Source organism: Microcaecilia unicolor, chromosome 1 (assembly GCF_901765095.1).
Source record: "Microcaecilia unicolor chromosome 1, aMicUni1.1, whole genome shotgun sequence".
Taxonomy (NCBI): Eukaryota; Metazoa; Chordata; class Amphibia; order Gymnophiona; family Siphonopidae; genus Microcaecilia; species Microcaecilia unicolor.
The window spans coordinates 263,060,187-263,083,903 of NC_044031.1; the positions used below are offsets into that span (position 1 = coordinate 263,060,187).

General features: G+C 40.8%; 1 protein-coding gene across 5 annotated transcripts in view; it reads left to right on the forward strand.

The window, feature by feature from the left end:
• Window positions 1–23,717, forward strand: part of CNOT10 (CCR4-NOT transcription complex subunit 10) — a 130,103-nt gene that overhangs the window by 91,932 nt on the left and 14,454 nt on the right. For all 5 annotated transcript variants that reach the window (XM_030206031.1, XM_030206013.1, XM_030206038.1 and 2 more), the window contains 2 exons: window positions 5,042–5,155; window positions 22,074–22,204. In XM_030206031.1, coding sequence (XP_030061891.1) covers window positions 5,042–5,155; window positions 22,074–22,204 — 245 coding nt within the window. The remainder of the gene's footprint in view (window positions 1–5,041; window positions 5,156–22,073; window positions 22,205–23,717) is intronic.

The window sequence follows — 23,717 nt, forward strand, 5'->3', positions numbered from 1 at the left end:
CGGTCCATTCAACCAATTTTTAACCCAATCAGTTACTCTAGGTCCCATACTGAGGGCACTCAATTTATTTATCAGTCACCTGTGCAGAACCGTGTCAAAGGCTTTGTTGAAAATATTATACCAGTATAGGAGAAAAAAAATTAATTTTTTCACTATAAATAATTTCTGTAAGATGTTACAGCTCCAGTATACCCAGTGCAAAATAAGATAGCAGACATAAATTCTCAAATTGGACATACTCCAAACACTAAAATTAAAATAAAATGATTTTTTTTTTACCTTTGTTGTCTGGTGACTGTTTTTCTGATCATGTCGGGCCCAGTCTCTGATTCTTCTGCTCTCTATCTGTTCCCTTAACTCCGTTTCCAGGGATTCCTTTCCATTTATTTCTTTACTTTCCTCCTTTCTTGCTCTACATCCATAGGTAAAAGCTGAATCCTCCGCACACTTGACTGGTGGAGGTATAGAGTGGATCCAGTTTTTGCCAATTTTCTCCATCCATATGCAGTTTTTCTCCTCTTTTCCCTTTCCCTCATCTCCGTCAGTGGGAAAATTCACTGCTTATTTCTAAGATATGCTGCTCATCCTAAAACAAGCAGTGGATTTTACATACATATTCGTTTTAAATTTACTACTTTGTAGCTTCATCACATGCCCCCTAGTCCTAGTCTTTTTGGAAAGAGTAAACAAATGATTCACGTCTACCCGTTCCACTCCACTCATTATTTTATAGACCTCTATCATATCTCCCCTAAGCCTTGTCTTCTCCATGCTAAAGAGCCCTAGCTGCTTTAGCCTTTCCTCATAGGGAAGGCGTCCCATCCCCTTTATCATTTTCGTCTCCCTTCTCTGTACCTTTTCTAATTCCACCATATCTTTTTTTTCAGATGCAGTGACCAGAATTGCACACAATACCCGAGGTGCAGTTGCACCAGCAGTTAGGAGGCAAATTCTATAACAGGTCAAAATTTAGGCACCAAATTTTCATAGGCTGTAAGCTTCTTTAAAAAAGCGCATAAGGTCACACTTGTAGCTGGCATAAATGGGCATGCCTAAATGTGGCATTTACATGCATGACTTTTAGTATTCTGTAAGCTATCTATGACACACGAATGCCCCTCCGCGATTGTGCTAAGCCATTCCAGCACATAAATACAAACTAGCGGATAATTTCACTACTGCCTTTTTCACACATAAAATGTACGCTTATGCATGTATTCTATAAGTTTAAGTGGTTCTCAAATTTAGGAAACCTGTTATAGAATGAGCTGGTTTGTGAAAATTTGCATACACTAGTAGCACATAAGCCCGGTAATGGTTTCTGTTCTGTCATGACAGTATGTGCTAACTTTTTTGCACAAACTACATACCGTGTTACGGGGTGGGACTGGATGGGTTATGCGTGGAGAATGAACATGGATTGCACATTGAGTTAGCACACTATACTTTCCTATGTGCTTTTGGCATATAGTTATCAGGCCTGTTGCAATTTAAAAATCCCCCCCCCCCCCAAAAAAAAAAAAAATCAGGTTTCAGACTACCCCACTTCTCTGTAAATGCTGTGGGGATTGGGTGGGGTGAAAGGGGGTTGGTGTCCTGATCATGAAGGATTGTCCTTATTGCAGCAGTTGGTGGGAACTGCATCAAGACAGCACAGATGCACTTAACTGTACTATCTGCCAATGCATTTTCCATGCAATAGAAAGGCAGCTCTAAAACAAGTGTGTGCACTTACGCATATTTTATACCAGTGGCATGGTAAAGGGGGCCCAGAAGAGGTGTCTCACTCCCCTTTTATCTGGGAGGGATGGGGTAGATCTGGAGAAAGGAGGAGTTGCCGATCCACAGGCAGGAAGGGGATGGGAAAGATGCAGAAATGATGGGTGGGAAGAGAGGAGAGATGTTGGATGTGGGGGTGGAGAAAAAGGTTAAAGATACAAACAAACATGTACTTTATATATCTACAGGGGGATGGAGAGCTTGGGAAGGGCAGGAGAATTTCTAAGCTGGTGGGAGGAGGAATTGGAAGGGCCCTCTGAAAATAGCAGGTCAGGCTACACCTCTGTCTTGTATGCTATAGGGGCACGCATAAATGCTGTTGTGTGTAACTACAAGGGGAAATACACATAGGCGGGACTGCCACTTACATGTACAACTTCAGAATACTTGTATGCATTTGCTTGCTGCACTTACGGTGCCCATTTACACTTGCCGTAGAATTGGCATAAATGGTACCCCTGCAATGCAGGTTTGTGCAAGCATTCTGTGATGAAATCTGGGCATCCAGATGCCATTATAGAACAGGTGCTCCCCTGTTCCCTTAACTGGGGATCCCAGTTATAGAATTGCTCCTTAACTATGTGCCCTGTGTGGTAACTGCAGGGCAAATGCTGGGCGCACACTCAGTAGTAACTGCACAGGTTTTGCACACTGTATTTTTGAGAAATTTTATGGGCACCCTGTTGCTTTGTATGTGTACAGAATTAGAAGAAAATTAAAAGAACAGATTCTGCTGCTCACAGCAAAGCCACTTCACATTTAAGTGCCAATAACTAGCTATTTAGTATACAGTTTTCAGTGTACAAAAAAAGAAGAATGGATTTCTCTGAGGACAAGCAGGACTGTGAATCCTCACTTATAGGTGACATCACTGATAGAGCTCGGCACAGCAATATTTTCTAGAAGCATTTGGGTTGTCTTACTGAGCATGAATGTCCATTCCCACCTGCCACTGTCACATGGGACCTCCTCAGCTTAGTTTTTTCCATGGAGTTGCTCAGACCTGTTTTTTTCTTAGCGGTTGTCTCGGCACCTCAGGCTTATTTTTGCTAAAATCTGTAAAACCTGTCACTATGATATTCTGCATTTTTCCAATAGTTCTTTAATCAGATTTGTTTGCTGGTTTTTAAGTTTTTTTTTTACATCAGCTTACATAGGCCATTTTTTGGCCTTGAGCTCCCGGCCAGAATATTTTTGTCACCATCGAATTTGAGCAGCTGTTTTTCTGAATGAAATGTCCCAAAATATGATTCTCATTTGCTTCTCCATTATAGATACTCATGGGTCTTGCAGTGCCCGATACTCGGCCACAATCCATAGTCTGCTATTGAGATAGACATAGGAGAAGCCATTGCTTGCCCCGGGATTGGTAGCATGGAATGTTGCTACTAATTGGGTTTCTGCTAGGTACTTGTGACCTGGATTGGCCACTGCTACAAGCAAGATACTAGATTAGATGGACCATTGGTCTGACCCAGTATGGCTATGTATATGATCAAGTCCCATGGAGTGTTTTCCAGCACATCATACAAGAGTGCACATTGTTGCATCTTAACATAGTCCTTGTCATAGTCATAGCTTGGTTATTGAGAAGTTGACAGGGTCTTCCCTGAACATGCATGACAATGTCTCACAGGTCTTCCTAGTTGCCAGAAAAGAATCCATCAAGAGGGCATACAGTTTTAAAAGGAAGAGGTTTGCTATCTGATGTGAGGGCAAAAGTCCTAGGCCTCTTCACTTGCCCTACACAAAAATGTCTTGAATACCTTCTACATTTTTCATAATTCTAAAAGACGAACCTTAGTGCAGACGAACCTTCTATGTGATGATGGAGCTTATCATCACATAGAAGGTAAACCCATCTCTGTACAGCCTTTAGTTTGTTTTTTGCAGGCCTTGCCACTTGTGAAGCCTTCAATTCAAGTGTCTTGGGATCTCAATGACCCAATTGATGAAAGCTCCTTTTTAGCTGCTAGATAACTGCCACTTGAAATACCTGACTTTGAAAGTCTTATTCTTGGTGGTGGTTACTTCAGCGTGCAGAGTCAGTAAGCTCCAGGCCTTAGTAACCAATCTACCTTATACTAAGTTTTAAAGAGTGCTTTTACCCACCCATCCTAAAGTTGTCAGAGTTGCACCTTAAGCCTACAATAGTCCTTCCAATTTCTTATCCTAAACTGCGTGCCCATAAAGGTGAAAGTGCACTGCACACTTTGGACTGCAAAAGAGCCTTTGCTTTCTATCTGGAGTGGACTAAAGCCCATAGAAATTCCAACTAGCTTTGTATTTAATTTGACCCAAATAGAGGGAGTTGCCAGCATCAATTGCACATTTTCTAATGGGCTAGTAGACCACATTATGTCCAGGCTAGGCTGGCTCTTAGAAAGTCATCTCACAACTTATAGTGTCAGCTATAGCTGCGTCTGTAGACCACTTGAGATCAGCCTCCATCGAGGAGATTTGCAGTGCTGCAACATTGACAGTTGTCCATACATTCATGTCCACTACCATCTAGAACAGGACTCCCAATTCAACAGTAGATTTAGCCAGGCAGTCCTGCAGAATCTATTTTGGGTATAAAATCCAACTCTCCTAGGATAAAAATGGCCTGCCTGTTGCAGCAACACATGTTATATTCTCCCATTTTTCTGTTGAAGGCCTCCTGTACTATAGCTGGGGAATCCCATGAGTGAGGATTCACAGTTCTGCTTGTCCTCAAAGAAAACAAAATTGCCAGTAACAGGTGTTCTTCGAGGACAGCGGGACTTGAATCTTCAGAATCCTCTCACCTCCAGGAAAAGAGTTTTATTCCTTTAGTTAATAAAAGACGGAGGAGGTTGTATGGGTATGAGCTTACATGCTTGGTGAGATGGCCTAAACGCTTCTAGAGAAAGTTTCTGGGAGACGATTTTTGCACTGAACTCTGTCAGTGACATCATCAGTGAGTTAGGATTCAAGTCCTGCAGTCCTCTGAACACCACCTCTAGATAAGTAACTGTTTTTCTATTATCTGTGGAGTGCAACTTTTCAGATAAAGGTGGATAACAGCAGTTTGAGGTTTGAGACATGTTTGTGTTCAAATGTCATCTTAACCAGTGCCATAACTTTTCTTTTCTGAACTTAAATATTTTCTAGTGAAACCACAAAATGTGAAAAGCAAATTTAAGTAGAGGAGAAATGTCTTTGTATTACATATAGGTTCTGTTTTTGTAAACCATTTAAAATATTTCATTTAAAAAATGTTTTTCTTTTTCTTCTGCAGGTGCTCAATACTTGCTTGTAGTGCTTATGTCTCTTTGGCTTTGGGTGACAACCTTATGGCTTTGAATCATGCAGAGAAACTTCTTCAGCAGCCAAAATTGTCAGGATCTCTTAAGTAAGTTTGAGCTTTGCTGCTGTAATTTTTTCATCTTTTTTTTAAACCCAAAATAGCATGGCTCTAGTATTGATTCAGAATTGATGTTAAATACTATTAATCACATATTCTAAATTTTTTAATTAAGAATACTGATTTCTATTCATACTAAGCTGATCTCAGTCCATTGAAGCAGTTAGAAATTATATACTCCATTGACATTTCAGTTTAATCTGCTCTTCAAAATGAGGAAAATAATTTTCTGAATAATCTGCTGAGGAGGTTACAAAAACTTGTTAAAGGGGAAAACAAGATAAAAATAGAAAAGAATAGGGGCTAATGGGAGGAGAAACTGGATGGAAGAAGCAAAAAAAATTGAGTAGACATTCTTGGTTTTTATTGCTTGTATATTTTATGATATATTTGTCTAAGTCATTGTTTGTCACCTGCTGAGACTTTGATAGGCAGGATACAAATATAATGAAATTAAATGATGAGACATTTAACATAGTAACATAGTAGATGACGGCAGAAAAAGACCTGCACGGTCCATCCAGTCTGCCCAAGAAGATAAAAATTCATATCGGCTACTATTTTATTTGTACTGTCCTCTTCAGGGCACAGACCGTATAAGTCTGGCCAGCCCCAACCCCGCCTCCCACCATCAGCTCTGGCACAGACTGTATAAGTCTGCCCAGCACTATCCTCACCTCCCAACTACCAGTCCCGCCTCCCACCACCAGCCATGGCACAGACCGTATAAGTCTGTCCAGCAGTATCCCCGCCGCCCAACCACCAGCCCCAGCACAAACCGTATAAGTCTGCCCAGCACTAGTCCCGCCTCCCAACTACCAGCCCCGGCATAGACCGTATAAGTCTGCCCAGCACTAGCCCCGCCAGAGAAAATCAAAGATGTGACAACTTTGTAAAGGGGATGAGGATAGGACAGCAAAGATTATATAGACAGAAGAAAATGCATTAAAAGCAAATATAAGAAATTAAATTGAGAAGGAAACAACAAAATAAATCTGCAGGCAAGTATTGTATTTTCAAAAGCAAAATATGTAATAATGGAACTTCAAATAAAGTGGCAAGGTAAAATATATTTATTTCTCCAAGGACAAGCAGGATGAAACATCTTAATAGATGAGGTGACACAATCTAGTGGGAGCCCACCTGGGACACTCCCTTAGCTTTTCAAACTACAAAGTCTTAAGTCTGACTGCACATGTTTGTTGAGAAACCAATGACTCTATAATACTTCTCAGGACTAGTAACTCAGAACCAAGGCTTCATATCCTCACAGCCTAGATGTTAAGAGAAATAATACATGATTTCGGATTATTTGAGCAAGTGCCCTTGGCTTCTGGGAAATAATCTATCAAAAGATTATATAGTTTCAAGTGAAAGAATTTGCCATTGATGTGAGAATAAATCTTATGTGTTTTTTTTTTTTTCTCTGGCTTCACACAAATATTGCTTGACTGCCTTCCCTGTAATTCTGGGCTTAAAATGTGTACATCCGAAAGGAGAGATGAGAGAGGGTGTAAAGTCATTCAGATATGTCATAAATTTAAATAATCCACAGAAAGCAGACATATTTCAGTAGAAAGAAAACTGTAGAACAAGATATCATGGTATGAAGCTCCAAATGATAGGCTTATGAATAACATTAGAAAATATTTCTTAATAAAGAGGACAGTAGGTGCATGGTTTTACTTCCAAGGGGAAGTGGTAGAGGTTAGCGTGCTTTGCTTTTTTTTTTTTTAGTTTAACAAGGTCTTTTATTGAAGTAAGTGCAACACAAAACACTGTGTAACATTATGAACATAAAAGCAAACACCCATGTAAATCACTAGAGCCATGCAAATCCAAGAAACACATTTCACTCTTGAGAAAAACAAACAGTAAAACAATGCAAGAGTAGAAACTCAGTATAACCTCACTTTATATACATTTTTTTAAAATCCCCCACCCCCAACTACCAGCACAGCCAAACTCCTGTACTCAAAAGACCTTACTCCCCAGCCTCATAAAAAGCAAGGAATTAGAAAAAGATAACTTTCCTCTCATATGCACGAATTAACAAGAGGGCCCCACAACTTTTCCCATTTCCCCAGAGCCTTCAAGTACATAGCTCTAAGCTTGCCCATGATACAAATAAATTGCAAACAGGCTTCCAGGCCCGAATAGAAGGGGGCTCCGGGCTTTTCCAAGCCAGTATTATCCTGGCAGCAATCAGGCACTGTTAAACTTGAAAAGGTTTGTCTATAGTAAGACCCAAGATAGATCTATTAAAAAAATGCAAGGGTCCCACAGAATTTTATATCCCAATAAGATTTGGACATGGCATTGTATTGCTCACCAGTAAGCCTCAAACAGTAGATCCCGATTCGCCACATAATCTCCAACAATAACAGTGATGTAGGTACACCAGTGTAAGGTACCAATGATTCATCACTTTAACCAAATTTTCCTGCAAGTTCACGTCTTTGGAAGTACAATATACTTCAGCCTCCATCTTTTTCCAGTCAGCAGCAGTATAGTTCACCCCCAATTCCAACTCCCACTTATGCTAATGAGCAACAGGAGCTGATTTCTGCTGACGCACATCTGTGAAAAGCAGAGATCAAGCCCTTAGTAAACAAATCGTCTTCACACAGCTCTTGCAAATAGGCTGGGTCCTGGAAGTCCAACATGCTTTCTAGTTAGGAAATGCACCAGCTGCAAATAGACATAATGATGGTGTGGAGGTAGAGAGTAAGTATGTAACAGGAAGTCAAAATTCTCAAAATAACTGCGAACTGCCGCAAGCACTCTAGACCCTGCGACCTCCAGGTTTGGTAAGAACCAGGAAGCAACCCCAGTAAAAACTGGGGGTTAAACATAATATGAGGTATGCTTGGAGATATAAAAATGAGGACCAGTGCACATATGATTCTGTGCCTGCAGTTGATGCTGAGGAGCATTAATCTTGTAGGCACTGACAATGGGGAAACAATGAGATCACATAAGAGAGTGGTACAGGGCCCATCAGCCAGTGTTCCAGCCAAATCCACAACTTGGAATCTCAGTTTTGAAACCATTCCAGCACTGCACAATTTTTTTTCTTTAGCACAATCTACCAACCGTGCGGGCCCTATGTATCATCATCCTGGCGATACACGGTCACTTATTTTGCCAGATAAAATGAAAGATCTTGTTATGAAGAGCATCAAAAAATTGTTTTGGAGGCATAAGAGGCTATCCTAGTAAACCATGAGAAAGGCAGCAAGGCCTATTGAATCAAATCCACCTGAAATTCCCAAAGGAGATGGGTGTAATTAGCATGAAAAAGATCTCCATATGTAGTTGTCAAATTCACTCCTAAATATTTACGATGTCCAGTCGTCCACAAAGAGAAACAAGCCCTGGCACACAAGCCTTTGGATCAAAGTATAACGCCTTCACTCAGGCCTGAAAATTTTTATCGAACAGTCAAGCCAAGAATCTCCACTGGAGCCGAACTAAGACTTTCTCATCATCAATATTTAATAGGTAAGCTGGATTTTTCTCATACTGAACTATAAACACAAGGTTCAACATATCTGATATTGTCTGCAGCCTGCCAATGCTGAATAAAGCCCACCTGGTCAGGATGCACAAGATGTAGCAAAACAGAGCTCAGATGAGTCGCTAAAACATTAGCCACTATCTTAACATCAGAATTTAAAACTGAAATAGGTTGATAGGAGGAGCACTCTTTCATCATTCTTTTCCTTAGGAATGACACAATATAAATGCTTATTTTCTGTGAAAACCTGGACAGCTCACCGTAGATTACAAACCAAAACTGGGAATAACCCAGTGAAATTTTATGTATTAAAAATAACACTAAAAATTACAATGTTAAAAAACTAATTCAAGTATTTTCAAAAAAGCAATTTTCAAATGCTTCCTAAAATTCAAATTGCTCAACAGGTATCTAACATTTCTCAGAAGACCATTCCAAAAACTGGCAGACAGATACAGAAAAGATGATTTAAAAATTGTCAGATAACCAGGGCTTTTTTGAGGGGGTACTTGGGGGTACTGAGTACCGGCACCTTTTCCATTGTGTGCTAAACTTGACTCATGGTTCCCAAGTTTTAATGAAAGAGCTCCAGCTCTACACACCAATTCTGCCTTGTCATAGATTCTGTGACTGATTGCAGGGGTCCTGGCTATTGTGGGGTGAGCCCCTCGGTGATCACCCCACCCCTGAAGGGCGGCCTGGCATTTGAGTACCGGCACCTTTTTTGCTAGAAGAAACACACTGCAGATAACAAACTCCTTTAAAAGAAAGAAAATGCAATACAAGGGGATCTCATAATTTTGAAAGTATTTCCATAGTAGGATGGTTAATAAGGGAACACATGTAATATGGTGCTAAGCCATGAAGTATCTTAAATAACATTGTGTAGCGTTTAAACATAATCCTGCCATAAACATTCAACCAATGAGCTTTAAACAAAAGAGGGGTTACTTGCTCATATTTTCCCACAGCGTAAACCAGTCTGGTGGCTGTATTCTGCAACGTCTGCAATTTTCTCAACAAAAAAGAATTGCAACCTACATACAAAAAGTTAAAAATAATCTAATTGACTTAAAATTAATGCTTGTGTCAAGAGTTTGAATTGGAAAGATTCAAAACGATTACGGATTCGATGTAAATGTTGTAAAAAATGTTATTTTTTTTCGCAAGATGAGCAATTTGTCAAATGAAAAAGTACTATCCAATATAATTCCCAGGACATTCATTCCCAAAACCAAAAGAAAATCAGTCCTATGAATATTCTGATTCTGATGCCATGGAGATTGAAATGAGGAAAAGACAATAAAAAATTTGGTTTTCTCGACAGTTTTAACCTGTGACTTGACACCCATTTCTCTACAATGTTGACACAACATTCTACTTGTATTCTAATATCAAACGTAGGACTAGGAATAGAAAGTAATAATCACATTGTCAGAATAAATAAAATGTTCTATCCCATTCTTTTCTAGCGTCCTCCCAATGGAAAGTAGAATTACATTAAACAGAATAGATGATAAAAGGGATCCCGGGGGAACTCCACAACCATTTAATCAAGACACTGAAAGGGAATTTATTCATCTTTACAGTATATCTACTTGAAACTAAAAAACCTTCAAACCAATTCAGAACTGCATCTCCGATGCCAGTCTCAAGTAAATATAGTAAGACCTGATGGTCCACAACATGAAATGCAGCTGCCAGATCAAATTGAATTAGTAAAGCTTTACACCTTTTACTCAGCCATGTCTTAGCTATACCTACTAGAGAAGAAAGGACAGTTTCTGTACTATAGTTACTTCTAAATCCAGATTGGGAGGAATGTAGGCGAAGATCTCTTAAATAAGTACGCTTAATTACTATTCAATGGAAGGCTCAATATCATGGTCCCAACTATGCCACAAAAATGTATAAAACCTAAATTGGACCATGCAATCTCAAAATACACTCATACTTGAATGTGGGGGAAAAGTCTCATTAAACAGGTTCTGTTTTTTTTCCTTCAAAGACCTCTTTGGTGCTGAGTTTAATCATCAACAAAAAAAACCCTCCATCCATTGGTGCCACAAAAATTTTTTTTAAGTAATATGTAGATACAAAACCGTGAAAAATTAACCGGTGAATAAACTGTATCTTCAGCAGAGTAGCACTTGTCTTAGACTCTAAATTGTTGTATCTTCAGCAGAGTAGCACTTAACACTTATCATAGACTCTGTGTGTCCTGACAGACATCTGATTCACCGCCGTCGGCTTTTTCAGGAAACGAGTCATTGTTGCGGTGCCAGTTAAAATTTAACAATTCCACTGCCTCCGTGTATGGGCCCCTTCCGGCTCTGTTTTTTCAAGGGAGCGAGTCAAAGTGTAGCGGAGCCAGTCATATTGTAGCAATTTCACTGCCTCCCTATGGCTAAATTTTAACTGGCTCTGCTACACTTTGACTCATTCCCTTGAAAAAACCAACAGCGGCGAAACAGATGTCCGTCGGGACATACAGAGTCTAAGACAAGTGCTGCTCTGCTGAAGATACAATAGTTTATTCACTGATTAATGTTTCAAATGTGCCACCCTGTTGAAGATACAACAGTTTATCATTGGTTAATTTTTCATGGTTTTGTATCTACATATTACTTTAAAAAAAAATTTTGTGCCACCAATGGAAAGAAGGGGATTTTTGTCGATGATTAAACTCAGCACCAAAGAGGTCTTTGAAGCAAAAAAAACCCCAGGACCTGGTGTTTAATGAGACTTCCCCCTCATTCAAATATGAGTGTATTTTGAAATCGCATGGTCCAATTTAGGTTGTTATAGATCTTTTAAATAAGTAACCATTTGAACAGTCACTGTTGTCGCCATTATCTTAACAAGTAAAAAGATAGGGGCAACAGGACGATAATTAGATACAGCAAATAGGTTCCCTGATGGATCTTTTGGTACGGGTTTTAGAACAATATGGGGGACACACTATCCTCTCGCACCGAGAATATGTCTCTACTTGGGAAACGTTCCTTGCTGAAGACCTAAGTTTAGCCACTCTAGTAATATAGATGAGGAAGTCTTAACAAGATATACAGGGCAGTTAGCCAGTTGGCACTGAGATGATGTATACTTTTTTCAAAAAAACACTTAACACCATCAATATCTACTGGTAGGAATGAATTCCAGACCTGATCTACCAGTACCCAAAATAGTAGGATTGGAGTATTCACTCAAGGAAGAAAAATCCAATGGTGGGAGAGTAGCCCTAATCTTATTAATATTGTCTTGAAAAAAGTTGTCCAGCTCTTGAGCAGAAGGGATATTAATGTTACCTTGTCTAATAAGATGTGTGAAATGCTGGTTAATGATTTGGCTACTCTAAAAAGGGCTTTAGAATCTAAAGCCACAATTCCAATTATTTGGGAATAGCGTTTCCTAGAGGATTTTAATGATGACTTACAGGTACTAACCTGTTTCTTCCAGTTTAATCTATCTTGTTCTAATCTCCTCTGCAACCATATTTTCTCCAGTTTCCTACACTGTTGCTGTAATAATTTTAAGGGTTCATTAAATCATAAGTTGGAGCTCTTCATCTTTTGTACTCCATCATTGAAGAGGTCCCTTAATAGGGGAACTAGTTCTGGGGCAAATATTTGATAAACTTATTGGGAAAACCATCTAAAACAGAAGCTTTATTTGTGGGCAGAGATTTAATTGCCACTGCCACCTTCTTCAGAGAAACTGGAACCTCCAACATTATAGCTTGTACTACCATGAGCTTTGGAAGGCATGTTCTTTCCACATACTTTTGGCAAGTGGGCTCTGATATGCTAGAATTACAAACATGTAAATCCTTCCACCGCCTCAACCATGATAGATGAAAGAGAATTCAGAACCAACTGATACTTAATTTGAGATTTACTGTTGCTGTTTATGGACATTATAGACTCATATTTTGTTTTATTTCCAGTTTAGCAATAATCCTGATTGAAAAGTTCAATTTTATTTTGTTTTTTGTTATTCCCTTTCTAGCTAATGACACACTCTCTATTATGAATGGACAGTCAGAATTGGACTATAATTGTCTTTATTTTCTCTTGTTGTATTGGTTTTGAAACTCTCTTCTGCCATTTCTGTTTATGTAATTTAAATTGAAGTTGATATTGCTCAGATACAAGGGTAACATCAAACCCTAATACTGGCTAAGATATCATAATGTAGGTGTAAACCCTGTTAGTATCAACCAGTTATGCATTTGTTTAACTTTGGTGTAGGCTTACTTAAGCTGCATGTCTTTCTGTAGGTTTGACTAAGCTCCAAGTGGGGTAACGGATATATAAAATGCTTCCCATACTGCCAGGTCATTATGCATATGTCAAGATCCATGCATGACCTTTGTTAATATAAATTTTCCTAGGATTGACCATTTTTGCTGTATGAGGCAACCTCATACTTGCTATCCACTTTTTAGTGCTCATGATTGGATGCCAATGATGAGTAATAGTAAGGTCCAGGAATTCCGACCTGTTTAAGGATTCTGAATACCTACAACATAAAACAGCCTGCAATCAGAGTTCTAACCATATATTTGTTGAGCCCATAACAATGCTTAATCAAAACCATTATTCCTTCCCAGGACCACTGAGACAGATACATTAGATTATCTCCCCATGCACTATGCTACAGATACAATAGAAGCCATAGAAAGACCTGAAAGTGTTTATTAGTATGATCCACCTGAAATTGCTATTACCCACATACCTATACTTCATGGGATTTTGTAGATGAACTCATGGATTTGTCCCATTCATAAAACCTTTCTCACTACAGGTTTGAGCAAGTCTCAAGAGGGGTGACATCATGATTGAGGCCCAAGGGGTTGGGTAATATAAAGGGAATTCCATACGCCCCAAATAATATATCACCTGAGAATGAAGTTTCCTGTCTTGCACCATACCTTCTAGCAATTTGTAAGACCAAAACTCGCCCTCTCGTTTGATAGCTTGCCACCTTCTGGAATGGATGATGACAAGCTTGATGAGCTTTGTGTCACCCCTCCCCAGAGGGGGTGACAAGTGGGGAATGTATAATTATGGTACAACCAGAGACCCCCCCACTGGAATGGTGGCGGGCCCAGTCATAGAGCTCAGGCCATTACAGACCTTGGCTGAGTCAGAAATCTGATGGCTGACATAACTGGGAGCTTACTGGAAAAGTATGGCCTAGTTTGTAGCCCGGATTGAGGCCTAAATAAGCTAAATTAGGAAAAGTTAGGTCAATAGATATGGAAACAAAATGGAGGATTTCAGCACAAAATGGAAGCCGTATCTGTTACAAAGTGGAATTTTCTCTAATGTAAGTTAGAAAAACAAGTTGAGAAATGAGACTTTCCTGTGAGCAGGATTGTGGTCAGCCATGGTGTGAGAAAGGAAAGGTGTAGCTGGATGCAGGGTCTTGCTTAAGATTTGTGGTCAAGCGAGCTAAAGACAAAACCATGTTAGCAAGATAGAAGCTACTCATTAGCATGAGCCAATCAGTGACAACCATGACATTAGCATAGATCCAATCAGGTATATCTACTGTCATATTATCCATATCCTGAGGGCACCTATAAAAATCAGGGTATTTCCTGGTTTAAGTTAGAGAGAAAGGGGTTGCCACTCTCTCTCTCCAAGGGAAACCAATGTGTCCAGCAGAATTGACAAATTACCTAATTGCTTTCCCTTGTAAAACCTTTAATTGGTAAGAGAAATTATAAAAGATTAGGAACTAACACCTGTTTGCAGCTGGATTATTATATTCCTATAATTAATTGATTGTACGTGCCTGTTGTTAATCACTGATTTGACTTGTACCTTGGCAAATAAACTCCTCATTCCAAATGATGATTTGTGGACTTCACTTAATGATGAAAGGCTGTAAGTATACATGCTTTTGCTGTATCAGGCTATCTTTCGCTGCATTGTTTAACCTGTGACATAAATCCAGTTTGTCATAAGGCTGGTATCTTTTCCTTAAACCTAACATCTCTCTTAGTGGCAATTCCTTTTAGAACTTCACAACTCCTTGATTACCCCAGTACTAGTGCTATTTAGAGATGGAGTCAGATTTAAGGTCACTCCAGGCTTCTTGGGGGGCTCTGGACCCCTCAATTTACTACATTAGGCATGTAGCTAGCTGGGTGGCTGGTGGATGTGAGGATCTTCTGGTCACTTGCCTGCCTGGTGCGAAGGTGGTAGACCTCAGGCGTCACCTAGAAAGGATCTTAGATACTGCTGGGGAGGATCCAGCTGTGTTGGTACATGTGGGTACCAATGACAGGAAAATGTGGGAGGGAAAATCTAGAAGCCAAATTTAGGCTCTTAGGTAGAAAGCTGAAGTCCAGATCCTCCAGGGTAGCATTTTCAGAAACGTTCCCCATTCCACGCGCAAGACCCAAAAGGCAGGCAGAGCTCCGAAGTCTCAATGTGTGGTTGAGACGATGGTGCAAGAATGAAGGATTTAGATCTGTTCTGAACAGGGCAACATTCTGGGAAATGAGGAGACTGTTCCGAAAGGATGGGCTCCACCTTAACCGGGATAGAACCAGAAGGATACTGTTGAAATAGGATATTTAGGGAAATCCAGTAGAGAGGTTTCAACTGCTGAAAGTAAGCCAGGTTCGCTTAATGAGAGAGCAGGATAAAGGATGCACATTATCCCCGTCAACTTCTAAGCAGCTTATAGATCCAAGTTAAAAACACAATCTGAAGTGCCTGAATACAAATACTACAGTAGAAACCTAAAAAATAAGATGGGAGAGTTAGAGTATCTAGCACTAAATGATGAGGTACATATAATAGGCATCTCAGAGACTTGGTGAAAGGAGGGTACAAATCGTATCGTAAAGATCGAAAGGATCAAGTTGGGGGGGGGGGGGGGGGTTGAACTATATGTTAAAGAGGGAGCTGAATCAAATAAAATAAACATTCCATATGAAACAGCAGCATGGAATCATTATGGATAGAAATTCCATGTATGAAGGGAAGGAATATTCTTGTAGGGCTGAACGAACAGACAGATTAAAAAATGTTTACAGAAATTAGGAAAGCTGGCAAATTGGGCAACACTATATTGACTGGATAAATGTTACATCAGGGAGTGCCAGGGAGAGAACATTTCTAGTTGTAATAAATGACTGCTTCTTGGAGCAACTGGTCCAGGAACCGAAAAGAGGGAGAGCCATTTTGCATCTGGTCCTTGGTGGTATGAAGGGCATAGTACGAGAGATGGCGGTGTTGGGTCCACTGAGAAACAATGATCATAACATGATCAAGTTTGAGGTACTATCTGAAGAACCCACAAAGGAAATCTACTGTAGCTGCATTTAATTTTCAAAAGGACGGGAATAATAAAATGAGGAAAATGGTTAAAAAGAAGCTAAAAGGATCAGCTGCAAAGGTTAGGATACTAAATTGGGCGTGGACATTATTCAAAAATACCATCTTGGAAGCTCAGACCAGATACATTCCATGCATTTGCAAAGATGGAAGGATGGAAAGAAGAGAAAATGACAGCCAGCACGGTTAAAAGGTGAAGTGAAAGAGGCTATTGCAGCCAAAATAATGTCCTTCAAAGAATGGAAAAAGGATCCAGGTGAAGAAAATAAGAAGCAACATAAGCACTGGCAAGTCAGATGCAAAGCATTAATAAAGAAGACTAAAAGAGAATATAAAGAGAAACTTGCTGTACAGACTAAAACTCACAAGTGGAGGAGTGGCCTAGTGGTTAGGGTGGTGGACTTTGGTCCTGGGGAACTGATTTCGATTCCCACTTCAGGCACAGGCAGCTCCTTGTGACTCTGGGCAAGTCACTTAACCCTCCATTGCCCCAGGTACAAATAAGTACCTGTATATAATATGTAAGCCGCATTGAGCCTGCCATGAGTGGGAAAGCGCGGGGTACAAATGTAATAAAAAAAAAATAATAATAACTTTTTCAGGTACATCAAAAGCAGAAAACCTGCAAGGGAATCTGTGGGACCGTTAGATCACAAAGGAGCAAAAGGGGCACTCAGGGAGGACAAGGCCACAGCAGAGAAAATGAATGAGTTCTTTGCTTCTGTCTTTACGGAAGAAGATGTAAGAGATCTGCCTGTACCGGAAATGGTTTTCAAGGATGGTGATGCGGAGGAACTCAAAAAAAAAATCTCTGTGAACCTGGAAGATGTACTGAGCCAAATTGACAAATTAAAGAGTAGTAAATCACTTGGATCGGATGGCATACATCCACGGGTTCTCAAAGAATTCAAGCATGAAATTGCTGATCTCCTGTTAGTAATATGTAACCTGTTGTTAATTGAAGATTGGAGGGTGTCCAATGTGACGCCGATTTTTAAAAATATTCCAGGAATGATCTGGGAAATTAGGCTGGTAAGCCTGACGTCGGTGCTGGGAAAAATAGTAGAAACTATTATAAAGAATAAAATTACAGAACACATAGACAAACAGGGTTTAATGGGACAGAGTCAGCATGGGTTCAGTCAAGGGAAATCTGCCTCGTCAGTTTGTTTCATTTGTTTCAAGGCATGAATAAACATGTGGAAAAAGGTGATGTAGTTTATCTAGATTTTCAGAAAGCTTTTGATAGTTTCTCATGAGAGACTCCTGAGAAAATTAAAGAGTCATGGGATAGGAGGCAATGTTCTGGTGTGGATTAGGAACTGGTTATTGGACAGAAAACAGTACTGGTGCTATTTAACATATTTATAAATGATATGGAAATCGGAACAACGAGTGAGGTGATTAAATTTACAGATGACACAAAACTATTCAAGGTTGTTAAAACAGGTGTGGTCTGTGAAATATTGCAGGAAGACCTTAGGAAATTGGAAGACTAGGCATCCAAATGGCAGATGTAAAGCCCATGCAAGCCAAACATCCATTAGCCACCCAACATAAAGAACACATACACTCTTACATTCACACAGTCCCCTTTAACAAGTCACAGTAGTCAGTGAAGTAGTCAAAAGCATAGCTAAAATAGTGCCATGCCTCTTAGCTGATGCGGATGAGTAAGGCAAATGTCCGGGCATAACTCCTCACAACCCAATGGGCTTTCGGCCCCTTCTACTCTTATCTGACACTTTCTGCCATTGGAATACCTTCAAGCATGAGGATGGAGTCACTGCTGAAATGGTTGAGGAGGACAGCATAGGCATTGTTGTTAGACCAATCTCCTTGAAGATTTTCCAGACTTCCTCCTCTGACTTCACTGTGTGTAGTTTCTCACTGGTGCCAAAACAAAGACTGAAGGGGAATACCCATCTGTATTACATTTTTTTTCCTTATTGAGGCAGTCCAAAACAGGCCACATTTTTCCTCTGTTTGCCAGGTTGAAGAATGAAGCATCCTGGTAAACTGGAATAGTTGCATCCTAAAATTGGAGGGGAACCTTCTTCCATTCTTTCTACAGGAACAGCACCTTAACTGAGCATTTTACAAAGTGCAGTATAATGTCCCATGGCTTATTTTGCACAAAAGGGCCCAAAGTCCAGTGCACTCTATCTAACTACACAGGGCCTTGATTAGTGCACCCCTCCAGCAATTGCCCACATAGTGTTTGCACTATAATGGGGCTATCTTCTGTATCATCAGTCTCCAAGACAACCCAAAACTGAAGGTGTCACAGTTGTGCCCAGGTCCCTGGCTCGCAGTCACCTCGGTCCCCGGGGTTTAGACCTGGGGGAATGCTGCGAAGTGATGGTTTACCGTTTCCCATGTTCCAGAGGATATGCTGGTCCGGTCCGGATCTTCCAGCTCTCCAGATTGTTTTGGGAGTTTTTTGGAACCAAGCAGCACCCATACCTGGTGAACTCCCTTGTGACCTGCCTTTATTAACCACCTGGTAAGGTTCCTAGTTGCCTTGCAACAGTGTTCTTCAGAGGGTTCCTTTGGTGTGAGTTGTTGCAGTGCCTTTGTGCTTTTCGTTTTGGTGACTTTTGCTCTGCTTGTTTTTTGGACTATTCTTCTGCCTGCCGCCTGCCCAGACCCGGATTGTTTATTGGACTATTCTTCTGCCTGCCCAGACCCAGATTGTTATTGGACTATTCTTCTGCCTACAGCCTGCCCTGACCCGGCTTGTTTCTGGATTGTTCGTTTGCCTGCTGTTTTCCTGGAACCCAGCGTGTTTCTAGTGTTACCTGCTATTTGTCAGCTTGCTGCTGTGTCCTGCAGTCCTGCCTCCCTGTCCTGTCCTGTAAGTCCTGCCGGCCACCTGAAGCCAGAAGCTCAACTTCTGGTGAAAAGCGGCCAGGTGCAGGTGAAGCCTTGCTCCGGTCCACTGTGTTCCAGTTCCGGTCTGCCTTGTCTTGTGTTGGGGTGATTCTCCTGCCGCTGCCGCTCCTCGGCAGTGGCCCAAGGGCTCACAAACCTAGGTTCCTGTTGTGTATACGTGACAGGAGGTTTATACTTCTCCCTCTGCTTTCCAAATATCAATCTTAAATTGCAGCTCCTCTGTTTTCAAAAGGAGCACAACTATTTGAGCATGTGCCTCAGTCAAGACTTCTGTATGTTCCTCCACCTTGTATTTCAGCCTCACCACAGTACCGAGACAATACTAGTTACTCTCCTGTCAAACTTTAGAAAAGAGCTGTCTTTTGGTAAAAACATCTTACTTCTTCAGTTTGATATGTCGAGCGCGTTCGACATGGTTGACCACAATCTCCTCTTCATGTTACTAGCTGAAAATGGTGTTGGAGGTACTGTCTTGGATTGGTTTCGGGAATTTCTGTCCTGCCGATCCTATCGGGTCAAAGTCCAATCCTCTATTTCACCTTCCTGGAAATCTCGTTGTGGGGTTCCTCAAGGCTCACCCTTTCGCGTACCCTGTTCGACATCATGCTGATACCTCTAGCAACGGCCCTTCACAACCATGGCCTGATTCCCTACATCTTTGCTGACAATGTGACTATCTACATCCCCTTTCGGTCTTCCATAGCTGAAATCTCAGCGGAAATTCAGGACAGTCTCGCCATCATGGTCAATTGGGCTAACACATTCAAGTTCAAGCTTAATCGGGAAAAAACGCAGTGCCTCATCCTCTCCTCCCAGTTCAACAAGTCTATACCGGGCACGGTTACTGCGCAGAACTTCTCCATTCCTGTCGCAGCAAGTTTGAAACTCCTTGGGGTCATTCTGGATCACCACTTGACTCTTGAACTTCAAGTCTCGTCAATTACGAAGCGAATGTTCCTGTCCATGAGGTCCCTCAGGCGTATCAAGCAGTACCTACCATTTGCCCAGTTCAGGACACTAATCCATTCCCTCATCTTGAGCCATTTCGACTACTGCAATGGAATTTACACTGGTTGTAAGGAGCATGCCCTTAAACTCCAAACTGCGCAGAACACGGCGGCGAGGCTGCTATTTGGCAAATCTCAATTTGAGGCAGCTACGCCCCTTCGTGAGAAGCTCCACTGACTCCCGATCAAAGAGCGGATTGAATTCAAAGTCTGTGCTCTTACCCACAAGATTATACATGGGGACGCTCCAGCCTACATGTTCAGCCTGGTCGACCTCCCACCCAGAAATTCTGTGCAGTCATCCCGCACCTACCTCAATCTCCACTATCCTAACTGCAGGAACTTAAGATACAAGCTCTCTTTGCCTCTTCATTTTGCTTCCAGTGTCCCCGTTATTGGAATGCTCTGCCATCAGCGTTAAAAGAGACAACTGATCACAGTCTATTCAAGAAATCCTTGAAGACCTACCTATGTGATCGATCATTCTCCTCAGCTGCCTGATCTTCTGCATCTCCGCCTTCCTTTCTCCTGCAGTTTTCCCTCCCTTCCCCTTATCTCCTTTATCCTCTGCGTTGCACTACTGCTATTATGTTGTACTTTTCTCCTAACATTGTACGCCACATAGAGCCTGCCTTGGTGGGAATATGTGAGATCGAAATGTTCGCAATAAATAAATATCAACTCCTGACAAAGGCTACCCAGGCAGCGCTTCAAGTCTTGTGCCAGATCACTGTCCAAGCTCCAGTCTTCCTCTTCTTCCATTGAGGACTCGGCCTGAGTCCTGTGGCACCACTCGCACTGGGAATTCCATGTGGTACAGGGCCTTGCTAGCAGACCGTGGAGCGGTTTCGCGTGCTTCCTCACTTTGGCCAGTTTTGATTTTGAGGCCATCAGTGCACTCACTGTGATGTGCAGGAGGAAGGTTAAGGAAGAATTAATTCTGAATGTTGGTTGATGAAGAAAATTACAGATGAGTCTGGAGCACTTGGGTTGTGCAGTCATCTAAGCTGACGAAGTCACTTCCTTCAGTCTATTGTGCTTCTAATCACTTCGGCGCACACTAAGGGGCCCTTTTATTAGAGGATGTTAAACCCTAACACACACAGTGTGTTGTGTGAAAACAGACTGCAGCAAAGTGTGCTAAAAGCGTTGAGTGGTACTTTGCCTGTTTGCGCATGCTAACCCACACGTTACTTATTTTTTCAAAATATTTGTTTCCAGGAGGCGTGTCATGGGCAGAAAATGGACATGGAAGCATTAACCAACTGGAGTGTTAGGATTACGCATGCTATAACTGGTTAATGCTGGGTTAACATGGGAGCGCTTAGCACTCCCTAAATAGGAGGCAGTAAGTACTCCTGGATTTTGTAGGTACTGCACACTAATGGCAACATAGTGCATGATATGCAAAAATAAAGAAAAGAGCGTTTAAAAATACCGTGTAAAAGCTGAACTTAGTATGTGGGGAAAGTCCAGTGTTGGGACACGCTAAGCTCAGATTTTACTACATGTTACTATAATGGCCTCTACATTTTTTCAGGCACACTAATGAACCAAATGCACATCCCTAATAGGTGTTTATTCAGAATTGTTTCTATAATTTGTGTTTATAAGAGACAAAAAGACAAAGGCGATTTTCTCCATATAGAAATGTTTTATGATTTTTGGCTGATTGTTCCTCAGCTTTTTATTTGACAATAGCAACAAGTGAATTTAGAACTCTGGCAACATATTTCTGTTTTGCAAAGGAATCACTAGTTGAGCTCTATCATGAAAAGTTTGAGGGGAAAAAAAACCCTCAGTATTGTTTTTCGCATGTCCTTTGGTAATATTTGTGAGCTGTCTTTGATTTAACTCACTTGGAATGAAAATTTGGGAAGAACAAAAACATAATGCACTCTGAATGAAAATTCCTTGGTTTATTGAAAATAAATTTAAACAAGTTAATGCTAAAAGCATATTTTGATGAAAGCACATAAGTAAATCCACAATTCGTAGATGTATGTTTAAGGATTATAAATTCACTGCATTCCTGCCATAAAGTTAGGAATATATTTTCTCCTGTATGGTATCAAGAATTATTATATTGCTTCAAGTCTAAATTTGCAGTTGTGTGTTGGATTTTGCAGATTTTTGGGTCATTTGTATGCAGCAGAGGCACTCATATCTCTGGACAGAATCTCTGATGCCATTACCCACCTGAACCCTGAGAACATCACAGATGTCTCCCTAGGGATCTCTTCCAACGACCAAGATCAAGGTTAATGAACCACCCTGATTACTACCAGTAATGCTCTCAGCTGTAACCTAATCACTTTCAAACTCTGTTATTCCATTAGGAATAGGCTTCAGTCATTTGTGCAGCCATGATGTAAATAGTGATTTTGTTACTGGTTTGGGGTTTGTTTTTTTTTACTGTATTTCTCAATGTTTGTAGAATTCTGCTATAAATTGGTATCATCCAGTGACATCATTACCTGTGATGTATACCCTTGATCCTACTAACTTATCTATCATTGCACTTTTTCATTTATTGTCTGATTATGTAGACATGAGATGTGCTATAGTGTGCCCTGTGTTGATGTAGAGAGAAAAGGAGAGACAGCACAGAATGTATGAATTTTGTAGCAACCCAAGTGCTAGTGGTTGTATTTACTACTCTTAGACTTAAAAGGCGCACAGAATGTTGAGTATTATTAGGAAAGGGATGGAAAACAAACACAAGGACGTTATGATGCCGTTGCACCATGGTGCGAACGCACCTAGAATAGTGTGTCCAATTCTGGTCGCCGCATCTCAAAAAAGATATAAAACAATTAGAGAAATTGCAGAGAAGGGTGACGAAAATGATAAAGGGAATGGAACGACTTCCCTGTGAGGAAAGGCTGAGAAGGTTAGGGCTCTTCAGCTTGGAGAAAAGGCGGCTGAGGGGTGATATGAAAGAAGTCTACAAGATAATGAGCGGAGTAGAGTGGACAGATGTGAAGCGTTTGTTTACACTTTCAAACAACAACAAAACCAGGGTACACAAGATGAAGCTAGAATATTATAGATTTAAAACAAATAGGAGAAAGTTTTTATTTACTCAGCGTGTAGTTAGACTCTGGAACTCATTGCCGGAAAATGTAGTGACAGCTGGCCTTACGGAATTTAAAAGGGGTTTGGACAGATTCCTGAGGGAAAAGTCCATTGAACATTATTAAGAATTAAGTTGTTTGTTTTTTGAGAGGGGGGGGGGGGGTTTGCTGGGTTATTGGAGCCTGAATTGGCCACTGTCGGAGGCAGGATGCTGGGCTTGATGTACCCTTGGTCTTTTCCCAGTATGGCGGTTCTTATGTACTAAGTGAAGTGTCTTAGTAACAAAATAGGTGTGTTAAGCTTCCTTCTGGCATTTCTGTTTCTGCTGTTGGCCGTAAATGTAAGGTTAATGAATCAACAATCCGATCCATCTGGCAAAAAGAGGAAGAGATCCAGCGGTCTGTTCATGAAGCAGCACCAGAAAGTTCCAAAACAACATCTGTGGTCCATGATGAATCAATGGAAAAGCAGTTAAATTTGTGGATAATGCAAATAGTGGATGAAGAAAAAAAAAAAAAGCACTGTGAACAGTATTGCTATGAGGATGAAAGCCAAACAGATTTATAAACATGTCACCCAGGGCCAGGAAACCGTGAAACCCTTTTCTGCTAGTTCTGTCTGGCTTGCATGTTTTAAAAAAAATATGCGCTTAAAAATGTAAGTCTTTGTTGCGAGGCAGGTTCAGCTGACATGAA